Source organism: Gadus morhua, chromosome 20 (genome assembly GCF_902167405.1).
Source record: "Gadus morhua chromosome 20, gadMor3.0, whole genome shotgun sequence".
NCBI classification, from domain to species: domain Eukaryota; kingdom Metazoa; phylum Chordata; class Actinopteri; order Gadiformes; family Gadidae; genus Gadus; species Gadus morhua.
Genome location: NC_044067.1, coordinates 14,725,366 through 14,745,766, shown reverse-complemented (window position 1 = coordinate 14,745,766; position 20,401 = coordinate 14,725,366). Strand labels below are relative to the sequence as shown.

General features: G+C 40.4%; 5 protein-coding genes across 6 annotated transcripts; 4 read left to right on the top strand and 1 right to left on the bottom strand.

Moving 5' to 3' along the window:
• Positions 1–88: 88 nt before the first annotated feature.
• Positions 89–4,213, top strand: txndc9 (thioredoxin domain containing 9). The gene is made up of 5 exons (XM_030343209.1): positions 89–534; positions 2,380–2,606; positions 2,714–2,832; positions 3,053–3,307; positions 3,437–4,213. Exons 2-5 carry the CDS (start codon positions 2,430–2,432, stop codon positions 3,555–3,557), a joined length of 672 nt encoding a protein of 223 aa, XP_030199069.1. The 5' UTR covers positions 89–534; positions 2,380–2,429; the 3' UTR covers positions 3,558–4,213.
• mrpl30 (mitochondrial ribosomal protein L30) lies at positions 3,734–6,306 on the bottom strand. The gene is made up of 5 exons (XM_030343210.1): positions 5,980–6,306; positions 5,793–5,876; positions 5,546–5,692; positions 4,809–4,882; positions 3,734–4,556 (listed from the first exon to the last, which is right to left on the bottom strand). The coding sequence occupies exons 1-5, from the start codon at positions 6,016–6,018 to the stop codon at positions 4,424–4,426; spliced, it is 477 nt and encodes a 158-aa protein (XP_030199070.1). The 5' UTR covers positions 6,019–6,306; the 3' UTR covers positions 3,734–4,423.
• Positions 6,307–6,524: 218 nt separating this feature from the next.
• mitd1 (MIT, microtubule interacting and transport, domain containing 1) lies at positions 6,525–9,250 on the top strand. Its single transcript, XM_030343208.1, has 7 exons — positions 6,525–6,838; positions 7,088–7,189; positions 7,321–7,457; positions 7,541–7,627; positions 7,885–7,997; positions 8,181–8,241; positions 8,732–9,250. The coding sequence occupies exons 1-7, from the start codon at positions 6,694–6,696 to the stop codon at positions 8,837–8,839; spliced, it is 753 nt and encodes a 250-aa protein (XP_030199068.1). The 5' UTR covers positions 6,525–6,693; the 3' UTR covers positions 8,840–9,250.
• A 1,033-nt stretch (positions 9,251–10,283) lies between these two features.
• cracdla (cracd like a) lies at positions 10,284–16,845 on the top strand. 2 transcript variants are annotated; one of them, XM_030343186.1, is made up of 10 exons: positions 10,284–10,650; positions 11,722–11,768; positions 12,020–12,161; positions 12,735–12,870; positions 12,969–13,091; positions 13,277–13,525; positions 13,642–14,872; positions 15,157–16,161; positions 16,266–16,377; positions 16,468–16,617. In XM_030343186.1, exons 2-9 carry the CDS (start codon positions 11,726–11,728, stop codon positions 16,277–16,279), a joined length of 2,943 nt encoding a protein of 980 aa, XP_030199046.1. In that variant the 5' UTR covers positions 10,284–10,650; positions 11,722–11,725; the 3' UTR covers positions 16,280–16,377; positions 16,468–16,617. The 2 variants fall into 2 exon arrangements, with proteins under 2 accessions (XP_030199046.1, XP_030199045.1); XM_030343185.1 differs by having other exon boundaries at positions 10,288–10,650; positions 15,157–16,181; positions 16,468–16,845.
• Positions 16,846–17,588: 743 nt separating this feature from the next.
• creg2 (cellular repressor of E1A-stimulated genes 2) lies at positions 17,589–19,966 on the top strand. Its single transcript, XM_030343207.1, has 4 exons — positions 17,589–18,272; positions 18,609–18,778; positions 18,889–19,002; positions 19,123–19,966. Exons 1-4 carry the CDS (start codon positions 17,850–17,852, stop codon positions 19,274–19,276), a joined length of 861 nt encoding a protein of 286 aa, XP_030199067.1. The 5' UTR covers positions 17,589–17,849; the 3' UTR covers positions 19,277–19,966.
• The last annotated feature ends 435 nt before the right edge of the window (positions 19,967–20,401 follow it).

Genomic DNA, 20,401 nt, shown 5'->3' with positions numbered 1-20,401 from the left:
ACTGGCCCTTGGATCGTACGGTAACGTTGCTGCCATATTGGAGAGGCAAAGACTGCGCTGTAAACAAACGGGGTTGCTGTGGTTTTAATGGATAAACGGTTAAAAATAAATAAATAAATCTAAATATATAATACTTCTAACATGAGTTTTATGTTAACGGTTTATCATCAACCTAAGGTCAAGCAGTGAATATTTATATATTTTTAAATAATAGATACCTCTAATATAATTGATATGACTATAAAATCGATACATTTAAATTAGGTGAGATATGTAAACATTAAAGTGCTGCTTTTCCAGAAAAACCGAAGCTCCCCCTTTTACTTGTTTGTTAAAAGGCTAGTCTGGGCCTCTCTAATATGGCGTCGACGAAGACGTATCGCAGCAACTAGTCGGTGAAGTCTGCGGCGTCTGTCTGCTCTAGTTTACAGTTCTATGCTCCAGTGGAGTAGTTGACAGCGCCCCTCCTACAAGCATTGGCGGCGCAACATCCGACTTTACAGCATCGTGAACAATAACGAGTATCGTTTACTGGTAAGGGAACAGTCTTGTTAATGCATATATTGATGTCTTTGATATACCTTCTTTATCTTGATATATTCCTGTTTGCCATACTTCTGTTTAACAAATGCTCACGTTTATTCGATACGTAGGCGCAAAAACAAAACAGGCCAATAGCTATTCGGCTAACTTAAAGCTAATAATGCTGAACACTGACATCATCAGTGACATCAAATTCGATCCCTCTCATCACTACCCTGCTCAGTAAGCAAACATTGAAAAAGGCATTTAAACTAACAAAGACAAATAACGTGCACTAAAGCAATGGTAATCAGAGCCATGGTCAGCAGGCGTTTTCTATTGTAGTTGCCAAGGCTACATGCACTTGCTAACACACCCAAATAGCCTCTTCAGCTGTTAAAGGAGAAATCCGGTGTAAAATGGATCTGGGATATGTTTAGTATGATAACGAGTTAGAATGTTCTTTTGGGAGCAAAAAAGCGCGTATGGACGCATTCTTAAGTTAGCTGTTTTTAGCCGATTCTACCAAAACGCTATAAACTTGGAACGATGGGGCATGTGTTATGGTAAAAACTAAATCGTTATTTTAAACCACTTAAAAGGCTAGAAGTAGCCCGATACTTCTTTGGTAGTATAATAAGGGTCTTAACATATAAAACGAGGCATTGATAACTTTGTAAGTGTACAGATTGTTTATTAAAAATGACATTTTATATACACAATACCATCAGTAGTTCATCCGTCGACGCCATCTTGTTTTTAAGACTCAATATGTAGATTGGCGAACACAGTTTGCGTGTTGTGGACGGATGGCACAATCTCTGTCTTCATCAGTTGGTCAATCTACTTATCGAGTCTTAAAAACAAGATGGCGTTGTGTTACCACTTTTGTCCTTTAAAGGCCCACTATGCAACATTTTTAGCCAAAATTACATTAATTATGCAGGTTGAGAGTTATTCTGATGGTTCTACAACCATTTCTGGGTCGTTTGGTGGGTGTTTCATTGCCCCTTGTCGCTTCTCCAAGGAAAAAGCGAATATGCAACTTGCTCTGTTCGGACCGACACAATCCGGTTGTGACGCAGCGGAAGTATCCAATCGCGCCTCGAAAATGTAGTCGGATTGTAGTTTCGAAAATGCTTTACGGCACAGACAAACCCCCGAACATGGCACCGGCTAGATATAAACAGCCAGTTGCGAGGCAATTGTTGCATTCATCATGGATCAATCGACTGTTAAGGGACCCAAGAGGCGTCTGTCGGTGCTTTCGTTATGTATTATGTTTGCCAACACTCTTACACTGATTGTTCTGTTCAACCAAAGATAAAACCATTATTATCTAGGATATAAATTCTCCCCGTCAACTATTAAGAAGGATGGATTTATGTTTATTGCAATACAAATACACCATTTTAAAAATGTATAACCTTGTCTACACTTTATGAACATCTACTTCAGGGATGGCTCCACGCATTCGCCGGCTTATTTGAAAACAAATGCACATGGCTAGAGTAGAAGTGCATGGGGATGGGTCGTCAACGAGTTGTTACGACAGTGTTGTAAAATATATACTACGAAGCTGTAGGCCGCGCTATGTAGAGAAAAGTGCGTGCGCAAACCAAGAAAACAGCGAAGAAATGGCCGATCCTGCATAGTGGGCCTTTGAGTGGTAACTAACTACTAATTTTGACAGGCATTCAACACATGATGGCATTTAATAGATCCAATCTGCCTTTAATCCTTAATCGAAAGTATTTATGGAACGACCACTTATTAAGAATAGGTGTCCTATTCATATTCTGAAACTGTTCATGACTGATGCTTGCTGCCTGTTAACGGTCTCATTTCTTCTTTCAGCCTGCTTTAATTGACATTTAGTGCCACGCTTCTTCACAAACGTTACAACCATGGCAGGTGGACAGACCATGGATATACTAGCAAAGGTGCTTGAGCAGTCAGCCAAGTTGATGGAGGAGAAGGTGGATGAGCAGTTGAACAAGCTGGATCGTATGGATGACGACGAACTGGATAAACTGAAGGAAAGGAGACTGGAGGCACTCAAAAAAGCTCAGAAACAGAAGCAGGTAATCGGGCATATTTTGATCTCTCCTCAAACCACAAATTAAACTTGACTCCTCCTCAATGGTTTTAAGTTTAAGTTTAAATGTTTTCTGTTTCTTTATTTTTAAAGGACTGGCTGTCCAAAGGCCATGGCGAATACAGAGAAATACCCAGCGAGAAAGACTTTTTTGGGGAGGTAAAGGAGAGCAAGAATGTGGTCTGCCATTTCTACAGAGACTCCACCTTCAGGTAATCAAAATAAATATATTTGCTTTTTGCACTAGTCATTTTTAATTTAGATGTCAGATTTGAATAAATGTCATTATAAACGAGTAAGCAAAAATGTATTTTAATGCTGAATATATGCTTGTTTTTATCCATTTTAATCTCTTAGAGAACAGAGATATAAAATGTATACGGTTCTCTCAGAACAGTTGTCATTATTTAATTATCTTCCCTTTTTATGCAGATGTAAAATTGTCGACAAGCACCTTGCCATCTTGGCCAAGAAGCATGTTGAAACAAAATTTATCAAGCTGAATGTGGAGAAGGCCCCCTTCTTGTCTGAGAGGCTGCATATCAAGGTGATCCCCACCATGGCCCTGCTGATAGATGGGATAACCAAGGACTTCATTGTCGGCTTCGGTGATCTTGGAAACACAGATGAGTTCTCCACAGAGATGCTGGAGTGGAGACTTGGCTGCACAGATGTTATTAATTACAGGTAAAAAAAACGAATTGATTCATTTACCTGTATATTTTTGCTTGTGAAAATAGTACTGGATATGATTGTAAATAAGATACTTGCTTGTGTTTGTATAGACCTTTTATTTTTTTCCCCATTGTGTCTTAGTGGTAATCGCATGGAGCCTCCTTCAATGACAAAGAGACCAGGAACAAAGTTCACAAAGGTGGAGAAGAAGACCATAAGAGGGAAAGGTTATGACTCTGACTCTGATTCTGAAGATGACTGAATACCACATTCTCCCTCTTTCCTCCAATATCACGCTCTCCCTCTCAGGGGACATCACCATTATAAAGACAGCGTTTTTATTTCATGACCTTTATTACTACCTTGATTTGTTCATTGTTTACGTCTTTCCTTTCCTTAAACATCTTTCCTTTTCCTTTCACCCCTTTTTGGTTTACATTTTTTTTTTTTTTTTTTACATTCATCTTTCAAATGGTTGTAGAAGTCAACCAAATTCTATAGAAAATGTAGAGGATTTCTCCCTGATGGTGTTGGTTTTCTTGGTTGGTGGAACAAGTCAAGAACCTTATGATATTCTCCTAACTTATTGCAATCCCACCATGGTATTGATTAAATTATTTTGGCTTTATCTGTGCATGCAGTTAAAGAGTTCGGCTTATTCAGTGCAAATTACATTTCAGGCAATATTCAAGTGATTGTGTACCCAAAATGTATTTTGTATAATTTGGACCCCTATTTGAACCAAGGATTAATGGGTGACTGTGAAAAACCGAACCCCCAGTGCCAATATGCGACGCAAAAACCTTCATGTGAAAAAATAAACAAGAACATGGGTTCCATTGCATGTCTGAGAAAGCTTATTCATGTTAGGAGTTCATAATTATCCATCTGCTTAATAAAATGCTAAAACGTGATTGAGAAGTGTTCTTGTTGATCCCTCTTCATTCCTTCTGTGGCTATGAAATATTTGTCCCCCGGCCCCCCCAGGTAAACAGAAACTATACAGATTCAACATTTTATTTTTCTTTAAGAAAACACATTGCCCCTTGATTGGGAGTGGATTCTCATGGGCATAATGTGTATATATAAACATAACACGTCTTCAATGTGAGCGTGTACTGAGCACAGCTAAGATTCAATAGCCTTGGGCTCTATTGGCTTGAGGAGGCGTCGCACAATCAACTCTCCTTTGCTGTTGATGTACGAGTCTGCCATGTCTTCTTCAGCAGGGAGTCCATACGGTGTCTTGAGTGGCTGTATGCTGCAGCAAACAAAGTTTGCCGGAATGGAGAAAGTTAGCAAAGTTATGCAGGGACATTTAGCTCCTGGAATCCAATTGGAATATGCACTGAAGATGCTAAATTATGAAATATTGAGCTTTCAAAATGTATTTGTGGTTTGAGGATTTAAGTGAGAACTTGGTGCTTTCAAACAGGTAAATGTTAATGGTACCAAAGGAGAACACCGTATTTATTTTTTATCTTGCAGTTTCATACTAGTACTGCCATCTTACCTCACAAGATGCTTGACGTACTTCAACAGGCTATTGACTGCAGGTGTGTTTTTGTGAACAACAGGGATTTGTCCCTGTATATACGCAAGACAAAAAAGAGCATTGCACATTAAAATGTTTTGAAATTAAGGCTTGATAAAATGTCACACAGCATAATCAAGAGAAGTTCACCCGCATAGACATCGGCAACATGCATTCTTTGACAATATCAACTTTTGCAGCCTGAATTTGTGACACTGAGCAGCAAGATAAAATCTGTACAAATGTATCATTCCCTGGTAGGTCTCTTACCCAGTTTAGTTAAACAGCGTGGTCTACAGACATAAAGCCTCGTAATCATATGTAAGGCCTGATTTCCATCACAATGTTATGGACTTTTAGGTTGTAATGCAAACTTCTGACAAGGAATTAAATGGCATGAATCTATGTTTTTCTTCTTGACAATATCCTCAATGAAATGAACACAGAAAACAAGGATGAATTCAAACAGATAAAACAACAAGATGGCACTGTTGCCTTGTTTAGGGCATTGTAGCTTTCAGTCTTTTCATTGGGGATGTCATGCGAAAAATATCGATTTATGCTACCCTTATCCTGAAATGAGAGACTACAACATACTTTGCACTCAATGGCAGTACAAGTGAGAATATGTTTGGTGACAAGTTGTTGAACCATATTAACTAAAAAAGAAAACAAAATAAAATAGACCATGAATGCAATGAAACGGTCAACGTTACCTTTTCAAGACCAAGGTCTTTAATCAGTTTCTTCTCCCAGTATGGACGTCTCTTTGTACTCTTCACACGTATCACTATGTGAAGTTTATGGGGTTGAGTTGGATCACCCCCATATTTCAAATGTTCTTTGGACCTCTCTTCAAATAGCTGAGGTTTCGAACATGGGGCAAAAAATGTCAGACAATCAATAGTTGGAAGGAATAAAGATACATTATATTTCGTTATCATAGAATGGGTGTCAACATACCGCACTAGGAATCCGTGATTTGGTAAATCTGGTCCGAATCGATGTAAGTAAAGGGGTTTGATATACAGGGCCTTGTGTCAAGATCTGTGACACATAAAACAGAGACGGATACGAGGCATTACGATCATTACTCGTTAAAGAAAAGCAATCACAAGATAACTTAATATAGTAATGATTTCTTATTTACCTTGAACGGTAAAGCTAGACAGCGGCACAAGAGTGACATCTTCCTCACTAAGGTGCACTTATGTTGGTTATAATGAAAGTTAAACCAGCCTTAGCAAGCATGGGAATAGCCGCCAAGGTTAAACACAAAAACGGTGTCCAGAGAGCTATTGCAGACAGACAATGTGTCAAGATATAATATTAATAACACATTCAAAAATATGGTAAGGCCATATTCAATTTCCCATCAGCGGGGGTGAGGATAAATGACATAAAAAGCTCAGCACAGCGTTTCTCATGTATGTTGTGCTGGTGACGTTTCTCTGTACCGGAAGTGTCAATGGGTTGCATTGAAAACATTCCGGAAGGAACAATTATACTTACCTTCTAGTACTGCTCAGAGAAGTATCTCATAAAGAATAACTTAAAGTACGTACACATAAGTTTAGTATTGTAAAATAAATATACATAAAAAATGAATGCATATATGCTCTGTTCATGTTAGGTTTTTCTAAATATCGGTGTCTGGCTTAAAGTATATTTTTGCAGGGGATCCACCAGGTAATATTTTTGTGTGACTCCTGTCAACTCAGGAAGTTACAATAGTCTAAACATATGTGACGGATGTTCAGGCGCCGGGGAGATGTAGATTGTGTTTTAGAAAAATATACACCCATTTTTCTGGGATATCCATGTTATTTTTATAGAAATTGGTTAAGACACTGTTTGGTTGATCATGACACAAAATCACGTTACTGGGATGGAGGCATCTGCTGTCTCTGTCCTTAAGCGTGCTGTTGAGCTGGACCAGGGTGCTCGTTTTCAAGAGTCCCTTGTCTGTTATCAGGAGGGCATACAGTTGCTTATGGACGTCCTGAAAGGTATATCTCCCCCTCTCATTTCTCTCTCTCTCTCTCTCTCTCTCTCTCTCTCTCTCTCTCTCTCTCTCTCTCTCTCTCTCTCTCTCTCTCTCTCTCTCTCCCCCCCTCGCTCTCTCTCTCCCCCTCTCTCTCTCTCCCCCTCTCTCTTTGTTTCTCTATGCAGCTGTCTCTTTCTCTCCCTATTTGAAACTCTGTTATAATATAACCATTTGTGCTAAACTGCTCAACTGATGTATCTTCTTCCACTAGCCGTCAAAGATGACCCAAAGAAAGTGCACTACAGGGGGAAAATCAAGGGCTACATGGAAAGAGCGGAGCAGATCAAAGTTCACGTGAACCAACTTAAAGAGGGTACCAGGCAGCGTATATCTTTGTTATTGAGCCATGTCGTTTAAACGTACATTTTTATCCTCATCTTCCTGAGGAATGTATTACTTCGTAGTACTATTAACTAATCTCCCCAAAATGTTATCCTCAATCAGATGGTAAATACCACGAGCAGATCAAAATATCTGAGGATGCCACAGGTTACAGCTATGGGATGTTATTCAAGCCCTACATAAGCAGTGCTCTCTCAGAGGTCTGGGTAGAAGATCCCTACATCCGACACATCCATCAGGTACTGCCGATTTCCAGCTCACGAAGATACACTAAAGAACATTTTTCATATCCTAAAAAAGGCCATCCCTTCTTACTTCTTAGTTGTACAACTTCCTCCGCTTCTGTGAGATGTTGCTGAAAGCCGACTGCCAAGTGAAAACAATCCACCTGCTTACGTCCCAGGATGAAGTAGGCAATGACTCTGATTTATCACTGCCATCTACTCTATTTAGGCACTGCAGTTCACAGACATAAAGAACACTGTCACTCATACATACATACATACATACATACATACATACATACATACATACATACATACATACATACATACATACATACATACATACATACATACATACATGCATACATTCTGTACATACATGCATAGATGAAGCCCTTACAAATGCCAACCCTTAAGTGATTCTGTCTGTGCTGTCTTGCAGGTGGACAGTGGCCAGCAGAACACTGCCCTGGCCGAGGTAAAGCAGAGTCTTCAGACTCAAGGAGTATCCCTGGACCTTCAGTACTCCTCCACCATCCATGACAGAGAGATCAGGTGTGGTTAATGTTCTAGCAACACAAAGTCACAAATATACTATACATAACCTACACATGAGTACTTAATGCTGCGAGATATCTGCCCAATTGTGTGCAGCTTTATATGGCAGCAATGGTAGCGTATTGATGTAATATATAATAAGTTGTAGCCTGATTATTATTCGTTTCATTTCCTTGAAAGGTTTGACAACGGCTGGATCATCAAGATAGGAAGAGGACTTGACTACTTTAAGAAATCTAAGGTAAGACAGTATCCATGATGTTGCATTTTATTTAACTCTATTTATTTCTTAAGAACTATTAATGCAATTGTAAGAGCCAAATTAATAAAAAAAATTCTAGTTTGCATATTTTGAGATATTGGTTTTCATTGTATATGTTTATAATTGAAATTGCATATTGACATTGGCCCATTAGGCTTCGATAGAGTCATGACGTTAAAAGTAGAGATATATCATGGCCGGGAAAACAGAGCTGGAAGCCTAGTAGAAACAACGTTTTTTGGCCCTTATTTGGATTTCATGCCTTTGTTTGTATTGTTCCCTTTTTGGCAAGTTAAAGGACAAATGAAATCGAAATAAGAGACATGTCATTTTTGGGGTCAAGCTCATTGCTTCTTTAGGCTTACCAAGTGTTGTGAACAAAATTGGAAAGAAAACGTGACATTATTATTATTTATTATTATAATATTGTTTTTGGTGAGTTTCTAAAAGTGTTCATTCTGTCCTGCAGGGCCGCTTTTCCGTTGGATATTGTGACTATGATCTCAGGCAGTGCCATGAGACCACAGTGGACATTTTTCACACCAAACACACAAAGAAACTAGGAGACGTTATGTGAAGAGAATATTTTAGAAAACAATCGATACTGAACACAAGCAGGAGATGTCTCTCTACCTTCTTTCTCCTTCTTTGGTGCCTTGAGAAAATTTCTATAGCATGGAGGAGGTTTTAAATATTGGTTCTGGTAACTGTCATGTGCTAGCCTCATACCTATTTTATATTTTAACACTGCTTTTAGATATAGACTGCTTTCAGATTATATTGAAATAATTGGGGGCATGTAATTCAACTTTCTTTGTTTTTATTTAAAACATTGGCAATATTTGTATATTTTGTATGGAATAATTGTAGGTTTATGTAATACCTTATGCATCCCAATGACCAACCCTCCTAGGAAGCGATGGCGCCATCTTGTGGAAAACTTTAACCTTAAATCATTTTTCAATAAAAATATAACCTTTTTCTAAGATTTATTGTTTAAATTACAGTCTAACCTCCCTTGTTTCATAAAAAAAATGTGTGATCTGTTTTATTTTTTGGTTTAAAATACTTTAATGAGACTAATCATGTAGGTGGAATCTCACATCATAGTAGCTGCTGGTAAATTTATGAGAGGTAAATTATCATTGACATTGTGTACTTTGAATTGAATGGATGGTAACCATCTCTTCAGTGAATCCAAAGAACAGTGATCGGATTATCTCCTGCTTTAATCTCATTCCTCAACTGTCCTTGCAAAGAAAAAGTATATAATCCATCCATCTACGTATGATCATCTCTCCCATATAATGATAACCATCAATCAGTTTTTGACCCAGAAAATGTATATATATATATATATATATTTAGATTAATAATTTACCAGCATCTATGTTGCTCTATGGTATGTTATGTAATGACTAGTTAGTTATTATGGCCAGGTAAAAAGTTACCAATAAACATCTATGGAGTGGGGCTCCCGTGGGCATTGTGGTGCCATGTACAAGAGGCCTTAACAAATCACAGTTCTCCAACCACACACACACACACCTCACATTTCCAGTAATACCAGTAGAGATGCGTGAAAGGTGGTCAATCAAAATATTGGCTTTTGGTAGTTCATTCAGCTGCAATGCCCATATAAAGAATGTCCTGCAGGTGTGTTCCCTCCGGCAGGGCATGTTTGATTTCCTTTTGATGTGGCTATTTGTCTTCTGCCCAGCGCATTCAAACCAATGGACAAATGCATCCTCCATTGTGGCACCTGTATGAATCTTTGGGGGTTGTCCAACAGCCTTTAGAGCAAGTGTAAACAATTCCATCAGCAGTAATGGCTGTCCTCTTTCCAACCAGGTTTTATTTTTTTCCTTTACTCTCATTTCTGGGACTAAAATCAGGTTAGCGTTTCATAAGGAGCTTAGCGCAGAGGGCCACAGTGTGCCACTAATGTAATAGACTATCTCTCCCTCTCCCTCTATCTCTCTCTCTCTCACACTCTCTCTCTCTCACTCTCCCACTCTGTCCCTCTCCCTTTCTCTGTTGCCGCGTCTCATTCTATCCTGTCCTCTTTCTCTTTGTGTGCCGGCTCACTCTTTCATGGAGTGACCTTGCCTCCCATTCTCTCTCTCTCTCTCTCTCTCTCTCTCTCTCTCTCTCTCTCTCTCTCTCTCTCTCTCTCTCTCTCTCTCTCTCTCTCTCTCTCTCTCTCTCTGTTTTCTTTTTTCTTTTACCCTTCTTACCCTCCTAGTTTCTCGATTCCCCTCCACCTCCCTCTGTAGACAGATGTGGACGGCAGAGGCAGGAGTTTGCAGAGAGGACGGAAGCTCTTTACCAGCAGAACAGTATTTATAAGGAGGAGAAAAGGCCCAGAGAGCAACGAATGGACGTTTGGTAAGTCAAAGATCACCCTTATGGGTGATGTATGCTTTATGAAAAAATATATGGTTATATTACAGTTTTTAATGAAAAGAGAAGAGAAGTACAACATTGGTTTTATTGAGTCCACTCCTGTTGTGAGTTTTCTGGGCTTCTGCGGTCCATGGGTTTGTGATTAAACCGTTGTTGTGGATTATGGGCTGTGAAATCTTGCAAGGATCACTCGGCAATGTCAATAATCCAGGGGATAATCTCCTGTTTCTGTTGGTGCTATGGTTTGGGTCATAGTACATGTGACCCCCCTCAAGTCTTTATAAAGCAGCTTTATTATTTCAAGCCCTGAATATTGCAGGGTTTTAAATGATGGTGGTACTGTACATTTTGTGAAGAACTTCAGAAAGCCCAGAGTTGAGATTCTGTTTTCTTAGTTTTGTGTCTCATGCTCGACGGTATGCATGCCAACCAGGGTGTTCATTAGCTAACAGGAGGCTCGTGAAAGCAAAAGGTGTGGTGTGGACTTTGCATGTTTGTCCATGGCCTGCCGCATCTTGCTCTATGAAGCATGCATGTCAGATGCTATTTACATCACAGAGCATGTAGGCCTATAGTGTCACTGCAAGTGTATATTATTTTTACTCAATTCATAACCTCTATACACTGTAAAGTATAAACATATGATTATGGTTATTATTATGATCAGTATGATTATTAGTTTGATTATTCGCATATTTATCCAATGAATATACAATAAACAGTGCACTAGCTATGTATGGTTTGTTGCCTCTTTTTGTGCCGTATACTCATAACTCTAGGGGAGTTCACAGTACAAGGAACGTTCTAACCACGCCTTCTTGCTTCGGAAAGACTCAAGTTTGTTCATCGTCAATAAACCTTTGAACTTTGGTGGTGCGTCTGATGTTGATAAGTGCCTGAGGTGCTCATATGCAAAGACAATTCATCGGATTACTAATGTCCACCGTTCAGAAAGACTCTGACCTCTCGGCAGACAATAAGATCCATAAACGTTATTGATTCTCGTTGGTATTGTCCCAAATTCGACTTTCTTTGTTTTTATTTCTTGACCAGAGCAATGGAGTCCTGGACAGTAGAACACAGCCCTGAAGATATTCCAGGTGGGAGTCACTGGCAATGTGCTACGGCAAAAATACAAAAAAAAGAGGATGCAAAAAACAATCTTAAAAGGCTAAGTGTGTGTATATGTGTGTGTGTGTGTGTGTGTGTGTGTGTGTGTGTGTGTGTGTGTGTGTGTGTGTGTGTGTGTGTGTGTGTGTGTGTGTGTGTGTGTGTGTGTGTGTGTGTGTGCATGCACATGGGGGAATGTGTGCGCATTAAGCTGTATTTGTGTATGTCTTGTATTCACTAGGGAGGAAGAAGTCTAAGCTGAAGATTCTGAAATCTCGACTGTTCAAGAGATCCAGAAAGGAAGATGAAGGCCGCGCCAAACTCAGCCAGTCTACCAGTGACATCACAGCTGGGAAGGGAATTGATTCAGAGGAAGATGTAGCGTGAGTTACTGCATGAAGTCACCTGACCTACTAAACCCTTCGTCAAAGTGTTCTTTTTACCAGCTAGTGTATACAAGTGGAAACTAATTTTTTGGGTGCCCTCCCTTCCTTATATGCTGGCATGCAGGCTTTTACAATTCACTGACACCATAAAATGTGTGTTGACTGTAATGTCAGTTTTGAGCAATGCTTGCTATAGTCCACTGGGTAAGCTGGTAGACCGATCTATCCAGCACACCTCTAGGTGGACACGCCCACTTGTGATGTCAGAAGAGGCAGATTTATTTCAAAAACTCTTGTAACAGCTAATCACACTTACAGCTGGTGATATAATATGTCACATCCAAGAACACAAACAAGAACACTCAAATAATAAAAAATAAATTAAATAGTAAAATAATTACAGATAAACATTGAAGCAATCATAAATAAGGCAGATACTATTTGTTTCCTTTCAAAGGGAACTCTTACTGTTGAGGTAAAATCTTCAGGATTGCTGCATTAAACCTCTAAAGTCATATCAGTAAATGATCCCCTCTTTCTCCCATCATTGCACAATCCTTCACTGCTCAGGTGCTCCGAGATAATGCTTGCGTCAAGAGCATTGTCCCATGAAAGCATCTTTGTGGCAGACGAGGTCCTGGCCGACCCAGAACCCTCCAGGGTGCTGTCCCAGGAGAATGTCCACACCAAGATCAAAGCTCTTCAGGTATCACTTTGTTTTGGAGCTGTAGTACTGGAAGACAATTCCATGACAATTGTGGGACTGCTGTGAAATTACATCAGTCTGTGTTCAAAATGTCACAGATGAAGCTTCAGCAGCAGAAGTTGCACTTGGGGCCCCCCTCCAGTGGTCTGTCGCTAAAACGTCCGGACCACCTGGCCAGGGCTTCTGCTAGTGAATCTGCGTCACAGGAAGCTCTCAATAAGGTACATTATCCAGGCCAAGTTATTATCATGATAGATTATAATGAGGTTATATCACATGATCAATCCCGGATCTTCCCATGTTATGTATATGTGAGCACTGGGAACTGGGTCGGTTCTAGTGTAGTCTTCAAATGTAATTATATTAACCAATGATGTGGTATTTTATTTGTTGACTTATTTCTCAGGAAATATTGCAGCCTTCCGCACAACCTCTGTCTCCTGCCCACAATAAGTCACCTACCAGATTTGTGGCTCCCATGGCATCTCCTTCTGCACCTACTGCTGTTCTGCTGACCTCACCTACTACTGCTGCTGACCTTCCTTCAGACTTCAGCAGCCCTGCCAAGGTTGCTTCCTCTCTGGATACTTCTGCTGCACGCCACCGCATGTCCGTCAAGCCAAGGAACCAGAGGGCCAGCACTAAACGACAGAGAGTGAGTGTTTTCTTCTTTTGGCTCACACAAGGGAAGTTAAGGATGACTATTGAGACACAACTGATATGCTTTTTATTTGCATTTCTTCCTTTTTCCCCCCATCTTTTATTCTTTAGGCATATGTCAGTCCTCTTTCAAACCTGACAAATGACATGAATCATCCAGCATTGGAAGAGGAAACTAGTTTTCCTGCTGAAACGGAGTCTGCAATGTCCTCCCACTCAATTCAGATCCCACAATCAGAACCAGAGGGGGTCAACATCTCGCTTACACCCCAGGGTCTCCATTTAAATCCACTGGAGGCTGAGGCCATCAAACAAGAGGCACAAGCAGCATCACAACCAGAAAGATCTGATACAACCCCTCAGCTTCTCGGAGCTAAATCTCTCCATCCCGTTGATCTAAAGCATCGGCAACAGCCTGCTGTTACGACAGAAGGGAGCAAACTAGAGCGTCTTGCCGACCTAGGAATACAGGCTGTATTCCATGCCAAAAGCAATGAATTCATCTCAACTGGGCTGAAGGTTAAAAATCTTGAGAGTGAGCACAGCTCCCAAGAAGTGTCTACGACGTCCCTCTCACCCAGCTTTGGCCCAGTTGGGTCTTTCAGGTCTTCCTCTTTGAACCAACATGGTATGACTCAGCCAATGGCTGAGGTCACACAGAGAGAAGGCCAAGGTTCAGGGCCTTTCAACTTGTCTTCTGTAAAAGGACAAGTTGGAGAACGGCCTCGGTCAAGCAGCTTTGTGGCACATGGTGTAACCAGTTTCAAGGGTAGATCAGAAACAATGGTGAAGTCCTTCACCTCAAATGTCAACCAGTCACAGGGACAAGGATTTCAGAAGAAAATGCAGGAAGAGGAAGATTTAGGAGATATACAGCAACAAAGAGTTGCCGGAATAGCTAAGGATGGAGAAGTTAAAGACAAAGGTGAATTTAATTCCTTGGAAAGGAGGGTGACCTTCAAAAAAAGAAAATCAGCACAACTTCCAAAACAAGCAGCCATTATGACAGGAGCCTTAGCAGGGATAGAGGGCAGTCAGGAGGGGGTAGAGGAATCTGTGGATGCAGAGGAGGTCCTGGAGGATCAAGGGACAGGAGCCTTTGGCGTGAAGCTTCGCTCCACATCTCTGTCTTTAAGATACCGCACTGAAAGTTCTGCCTCCAGTGTTCAACCGAACAGCACAGAGATGGCATCGTCTGCCCCGGTGCTAATACCCGGTCACCCTACCTCGGCCTCCTTTTGTTCTGGGGAAAAAGGTGACAAGAGAATCATAGGGGATATAGAATCTGACCGTTCAAGTGTCCATCGAAGAGGCACAAGGCCATGGTCTTTCCGACATGCTGGTGAGTCTAGAAAGAGAGAAAATGAAGTAAAGAAAGTATTGGATGTTTTTGATGATTTTGTTCAGGGATTTTTCTTTTTCCCTGAATTTCATTTTGTGCAGATGTTTAGAAGGCCATGTGACTTGATTATCTAGGATTAGTATTGGACTTTGAAGTCCAACATATATGCATCACACAGGAAGTAGATTATAGAGTGATAACATGTTAACTTTGTACTGAATTTCAAGGCAGGATGCTATAGGATGGTCTATAAATGTACCTAACCTTATCTCCCTATTGCTTAGGTGTAACTGCCGCCCAGCCTACTTTCTCAAGCCTTCGAGATAAAGCCAATCACACAAAGCAGGCAGAAGTGTCTGTATCTACTTCAGAGACACTGGACATGTCTTTAAACACCAAGGATGTAGAAAACACTGAAGATACCCTGCAGGGTCAAACGGCCTCACAGTCAGCCCCCCAGTCAGCCCCAGCAGATGTGTCTTGGATGAGCATGGCCATGGAGAAAACAAGAAGCCTGTTCAGTAGTATGCCCAGAGATTTCACAGGCATGCAAAGTAATGCCCGGCAGCCGACCCCAGCACAGCTAACAAATCAGGGCCAGAATAGCTTACAATTTCAGACAGATAAGGATATTCAGTCGCAGGCACAACTTGCATCACAAACACATGGTGTAGCGCAGCAACATGATATGCCACAGATACAGGCCACAAGTCAACCATTAACTGAGGCAATGAAACCAACGGTAATCAAAGCATTGACCTCAGCGCAGACTGTCCAGCATTCTCAAGTGTCACCTACAGTGGAACAGAATATCCCACTAAATGTCTCTGAAAGACCACATATGCAAAATACTTCACCGATCTCAAAGCAAGCCCATAATATGCCATTTCAACCCACCTTAGCTCAGCCAATCATACCGTCCAGCACAAATGCTGCGTCTCCTATGTTCGCAGCCCCCTCCTTACGGCCTGTCACACAAATGGAGAGTATGCCTGAATCTGCTCCAGGCAGCAATCCTTATTCTTTTGCCCAGGCAAACGTATCTTATGGCCAGCCAACCACAGCCCAGGAGCCATCCAGGGGTGGGGGTCTCCAGTATAGCAACCAATTCAAACCAATGACCTCTGCCCCAACCTCCTCAAACAATGCTCCATCCCCAGCCAAAGCCCCAGCCTTAGCCACCCAAGGAGGAGCAGCTGAAGATGGAGCTGCCCAGTCAGGGAGGAGGACAGCGTGGCAGACCTCTGTTGGGGAGAGGGCTGCCTTCCCCGAGTACCGCACAGAGGGAGGTACCACACATGGTTTCAAGGTATTTTTAAAAGTGTGGAAAACAATAAGATAAGCTCAAATGGCCGTGAAAAATCTAAGATGTGATTCCTACTCTTTTTCTCAGGTGGATCAAAGTAAAACACAGACAAACACTGAATCATCCGTAGATTCCCTCAACAACATACTTATAAATAAGGACACCACATCTGAGAGGAGACCAGGAGGACAACTTGCAGGTATGTAGATAATGAACAGTAAACATGGTTATACTATATAACATTTATGCTGCTAAATTTCTTGTACCACAATTTGACATTGTATTTAAGAGTCAATCCCAGCCAAGATACTAGGCCGGCTTGCTGACAATGAAGAGAAAAAGGCCAGACATCGGATGCAGACCTCGGCAACACCGTCTTCCTCTGCTACACCATCATCTCCACTCCAGTCTGAATCGGTCAGAAGTCAGCCATCTTGGATGGAACTAGCCAAAAGAAAGTCAATGGCATGGAGTGATAAAACAATGGAAACGTTCTAAGAAACGTTCATACCTAGCCTATGAATCTGAAGGTGTACAAATAACTTTTTACGTAATAGATTGTTATAAATATATTGCTAACCCTATTTCAATACATGTTTTGGTTGATCCACTCACTCTCGTAGCAATCTATGTAAATTTTCAAAAAATTAAAAATTCTATTGGTTGAGTTGTTTTTGGCAGAGCCTTAATGTACAGACATACATATAGATGTGTCATTAAACTATATAGGTGGAAAAAATGGATGTTGCTGCTGATATATTTCTGATGAAAAACTATTTATTGCAGGACTCGTCTTGAATAATCGATTTAATGAGGCAGGATAATAGGAAGGCTCATAGGCAGCATATATACGAAGCAGCTTCATGAGTCAAATGTGGTTGTATATGATTCTTACATAGAAATTCTTATATCTTGGGCAGTAACAACAAAGGTTTTTATCTATTGACAAAACAAAGGTGAGAGGAGTGACCGTCTTGGAGACTGTTGTGGTGGGAGATAACAAGTTATTTGCAATATATGGGGAAAGTGGAAATATCTGCAAGAATGCAGGACAGCTAGAGGAATCTACATTAAAATAGTCAGGAGATTTTCATGTCCTCAGTATGACACCGATTGGATATAGGGGCAATACAAATGCTAACTTATACAATCTACTTTTAGGAGTAAAGTAAAGAAAGTTACATAATTTGTGATATTATTAAGACACATTTTCCACGACCCTTTGCTAGTCTCCATTTGTTGCCTTGTGAAAATGCAGATTCTCCAGACCTACTTGATAGTTATTAAGTACATTCATCCAATCACAGTATAAACCTGTCCCAACAGGAGTATTTTCCAAAATGACATTACCTTTGAATTTCGCGAGGGGGCAGCAATTTAGGTTATTTTGGACCTTTGGCTATTTTGTTTTGGTCGGTGTCTCCGGTCATCTTACTTCTTGTTGGGCATACCCTGTATTTCCTAGCTTGGTACATTTACATTTGATATTACCTACATATATTATACGTATCGGTAAGTACAACGGATGATCACGTGTCTATCAGTAGCATGGATCTATAAAAAAAAAATTATATAGGCATAACTGCAGGCTCGAGTGGGCGGGACAACACAAAACAACAACATTACCATACCCGCCGTTGGCAGCAAAGGGGTCACATATATGCAATCGAAATGGGGCACCAGTACCTTTCTTTGGCAATATTTTTCAGTAGCCTGTGTTTCTGTCGGACCTATACCATCAGAAACTCTGTTTCATGGGCGGTATCTCCCAAAGACGTTGTAGTGGAAGAAGAACTAGATGCCTTATCCGAAGAGGTTTCCCCTTCATTACTGAGAGACAATGTTGTGTTATGGAAGCAGGCCTATCCACCTCAGGGGCTAGTGGAGGGCGCTGAAAGCACCGGAGAACGGATCAAATCCGAGAACGAAAACGTGGACACGGTTTCGTCGCATGTATTTTCTTATCGGGTGGGAGAAGTCAAAGAGCCGGGTAATGTCGACCCTCCGCCGCATGAAGAGACCGCTAGAACGGCCAGATACATCGCTCATTACAGTGACTGGGGACATCTTTCTACCATCTCAACTCAAGAAAAGGTAGGCCAACTCTGACGCTATTCGGGTATTATGTGTTAATTTGATTCAGGCAATCCTATGTTTCTAATTATTTTACATAACACGAGGTCTGTTTGTTACTCTCTGTACCCCGTAGCCCTATGCCTATGTCATGGGCATTTGTAGACCTATGTGTTTATTTCCGCGTCGAAAAAAAAATACAAACAGAGATTTTACTACCCTACTCCGCAAGTCCATAAAGTAAGCATTCGTAATTTGCTTAACTTGTTAAAACCATTGGTTACGTCACATATTTTCCCTGTAATGTGCTGTGTATGTATTGATGTATATTACTTTGATGTCTTTGCCTCACTGCAGATTAAGGGTTACCCCTTTGGCAACATCTTCTCTGTGAGCGATGGACCATTTGAGAACAGTACTGGAGTGATCTATTTCTATGTCACTGCAATGGATAACTCTGTGGCAGACCTGAGAAGCAATCCCAATGCATCGTTTACCATCTCAGAGTCTGAAGGAGAATATTGCAGGTTTGTTATGATACAACTGTTAATGTATTTGACTGAAACATTACAGTATAGGGTCATTAGACACACCGCATTGTTAATGAGATTTGACACAAATTTAATATTTTTTCTAGGAAAATGATATATGATCCTGAAGATCCAAGATGTGCTCGATTGACGTTAACGGGGAAGATGGTGGATGTGGGCCCAGAGGAACTGGAGTTTGCGAAGGAAGCAGTGTTTTCAAGGTGACTTTAATGCTATACAGTTAATTGGTGCACTTAATACATGTACATTTCAAGCATTTTTTTAACTAGGCCAATTTGATCCAATACAACTATTTATGTCTCATCTCCTTGTTATTACAGACATCCTATAATGGGAAAATGGCCAGTGGGACACAAGTGGTTCTTCATGAAGCTCGAGTTGGTCCAGGTCTGGCTACAGAATTGGTTCGGAGGAGTCTCAAGCATACCAGTCGAAGATTACTTCAGAGCTACCCCTTTCTCTAAGAAAAACTGACTCAAGAAACACATGAATGCAGGTGGAGGCACAAATACAAAGGCTAAATCACTGGATAGACATTGACTGGAATTTCTTTATTTTCAAATATGATGATTGATTACACTGATTTATATCATTAAAATGTTTATATCTCCATGCCACTTTCATCAAATTAAATCAAACCACTTGGGAGCTATAAGGCATGTTTTCAGCCTTGACCTTTCATCATAATCCTAAATGTGACATTGCAGCATTAAATAAATCATGACAATAACAGAAATAATCCTATATCTGGAATAAGAATATGATTTTCATATATTTTGAATGCATATAGGCATGTTTCAAAGGTGTTATTTATTTCAAGCCTATACATATTTTGCTCCATTAACTGAATGTTCTAGCACACACAATACATATGTGATTGTTTTGAGATTCATTTCAATGACTTTACTTTTTGTTTTGATACTTCCTGTGATTCAGCTTAAAGGTACAATGCAGCACCTTTTTTAAATAGAGACAGCGTCCATGTCTTGAAATTGTTTATGTTTGTGTCCGACAGGGTTTCTGTTTGCCTTATGTCTGTGAATAGTGGGAACCGCCTTTTATTCCTAAGATCTAATGTTCAAAATGCATACTCAAACAAGTATTATGTTATGTGACTGTTATGCAGCTGTAATCTTTATTTTAATTAAAATGAGCCAAAGTTCATGCGGTTGTGTAGATATCATTGAATGTGATAATGCATTCAGACAGATATGACTTAACCGATGATCAAATGTAGCAGATTAAATGTTGATTTGTTAACATTGATTTTCAAATAAGGATCCTCTCAAGACACGACGATATATCTGGCATAACGTCATTGGACGTGCTTGGTGATTTCATAGTGCCAACGCAAGATGGCTCTAGAATGCTACATTTGATCCATTTCGGTAAACATGTCCCTACTAGCGTATGCGATTTGCAACAGTCTGACAGTAATGCGATACAAATCCAATGATTGTTTTAAAGGATTCCACTAAACAAATGCTGACACTGCCATGCAGTATGGAAATTGTTGAATGTATGGATTCAACACATTTCGAAAGATTAATACATTTGCGTGCCACCCGCGAGGTGGAGTTAAGGATGAAGGTACCTCCT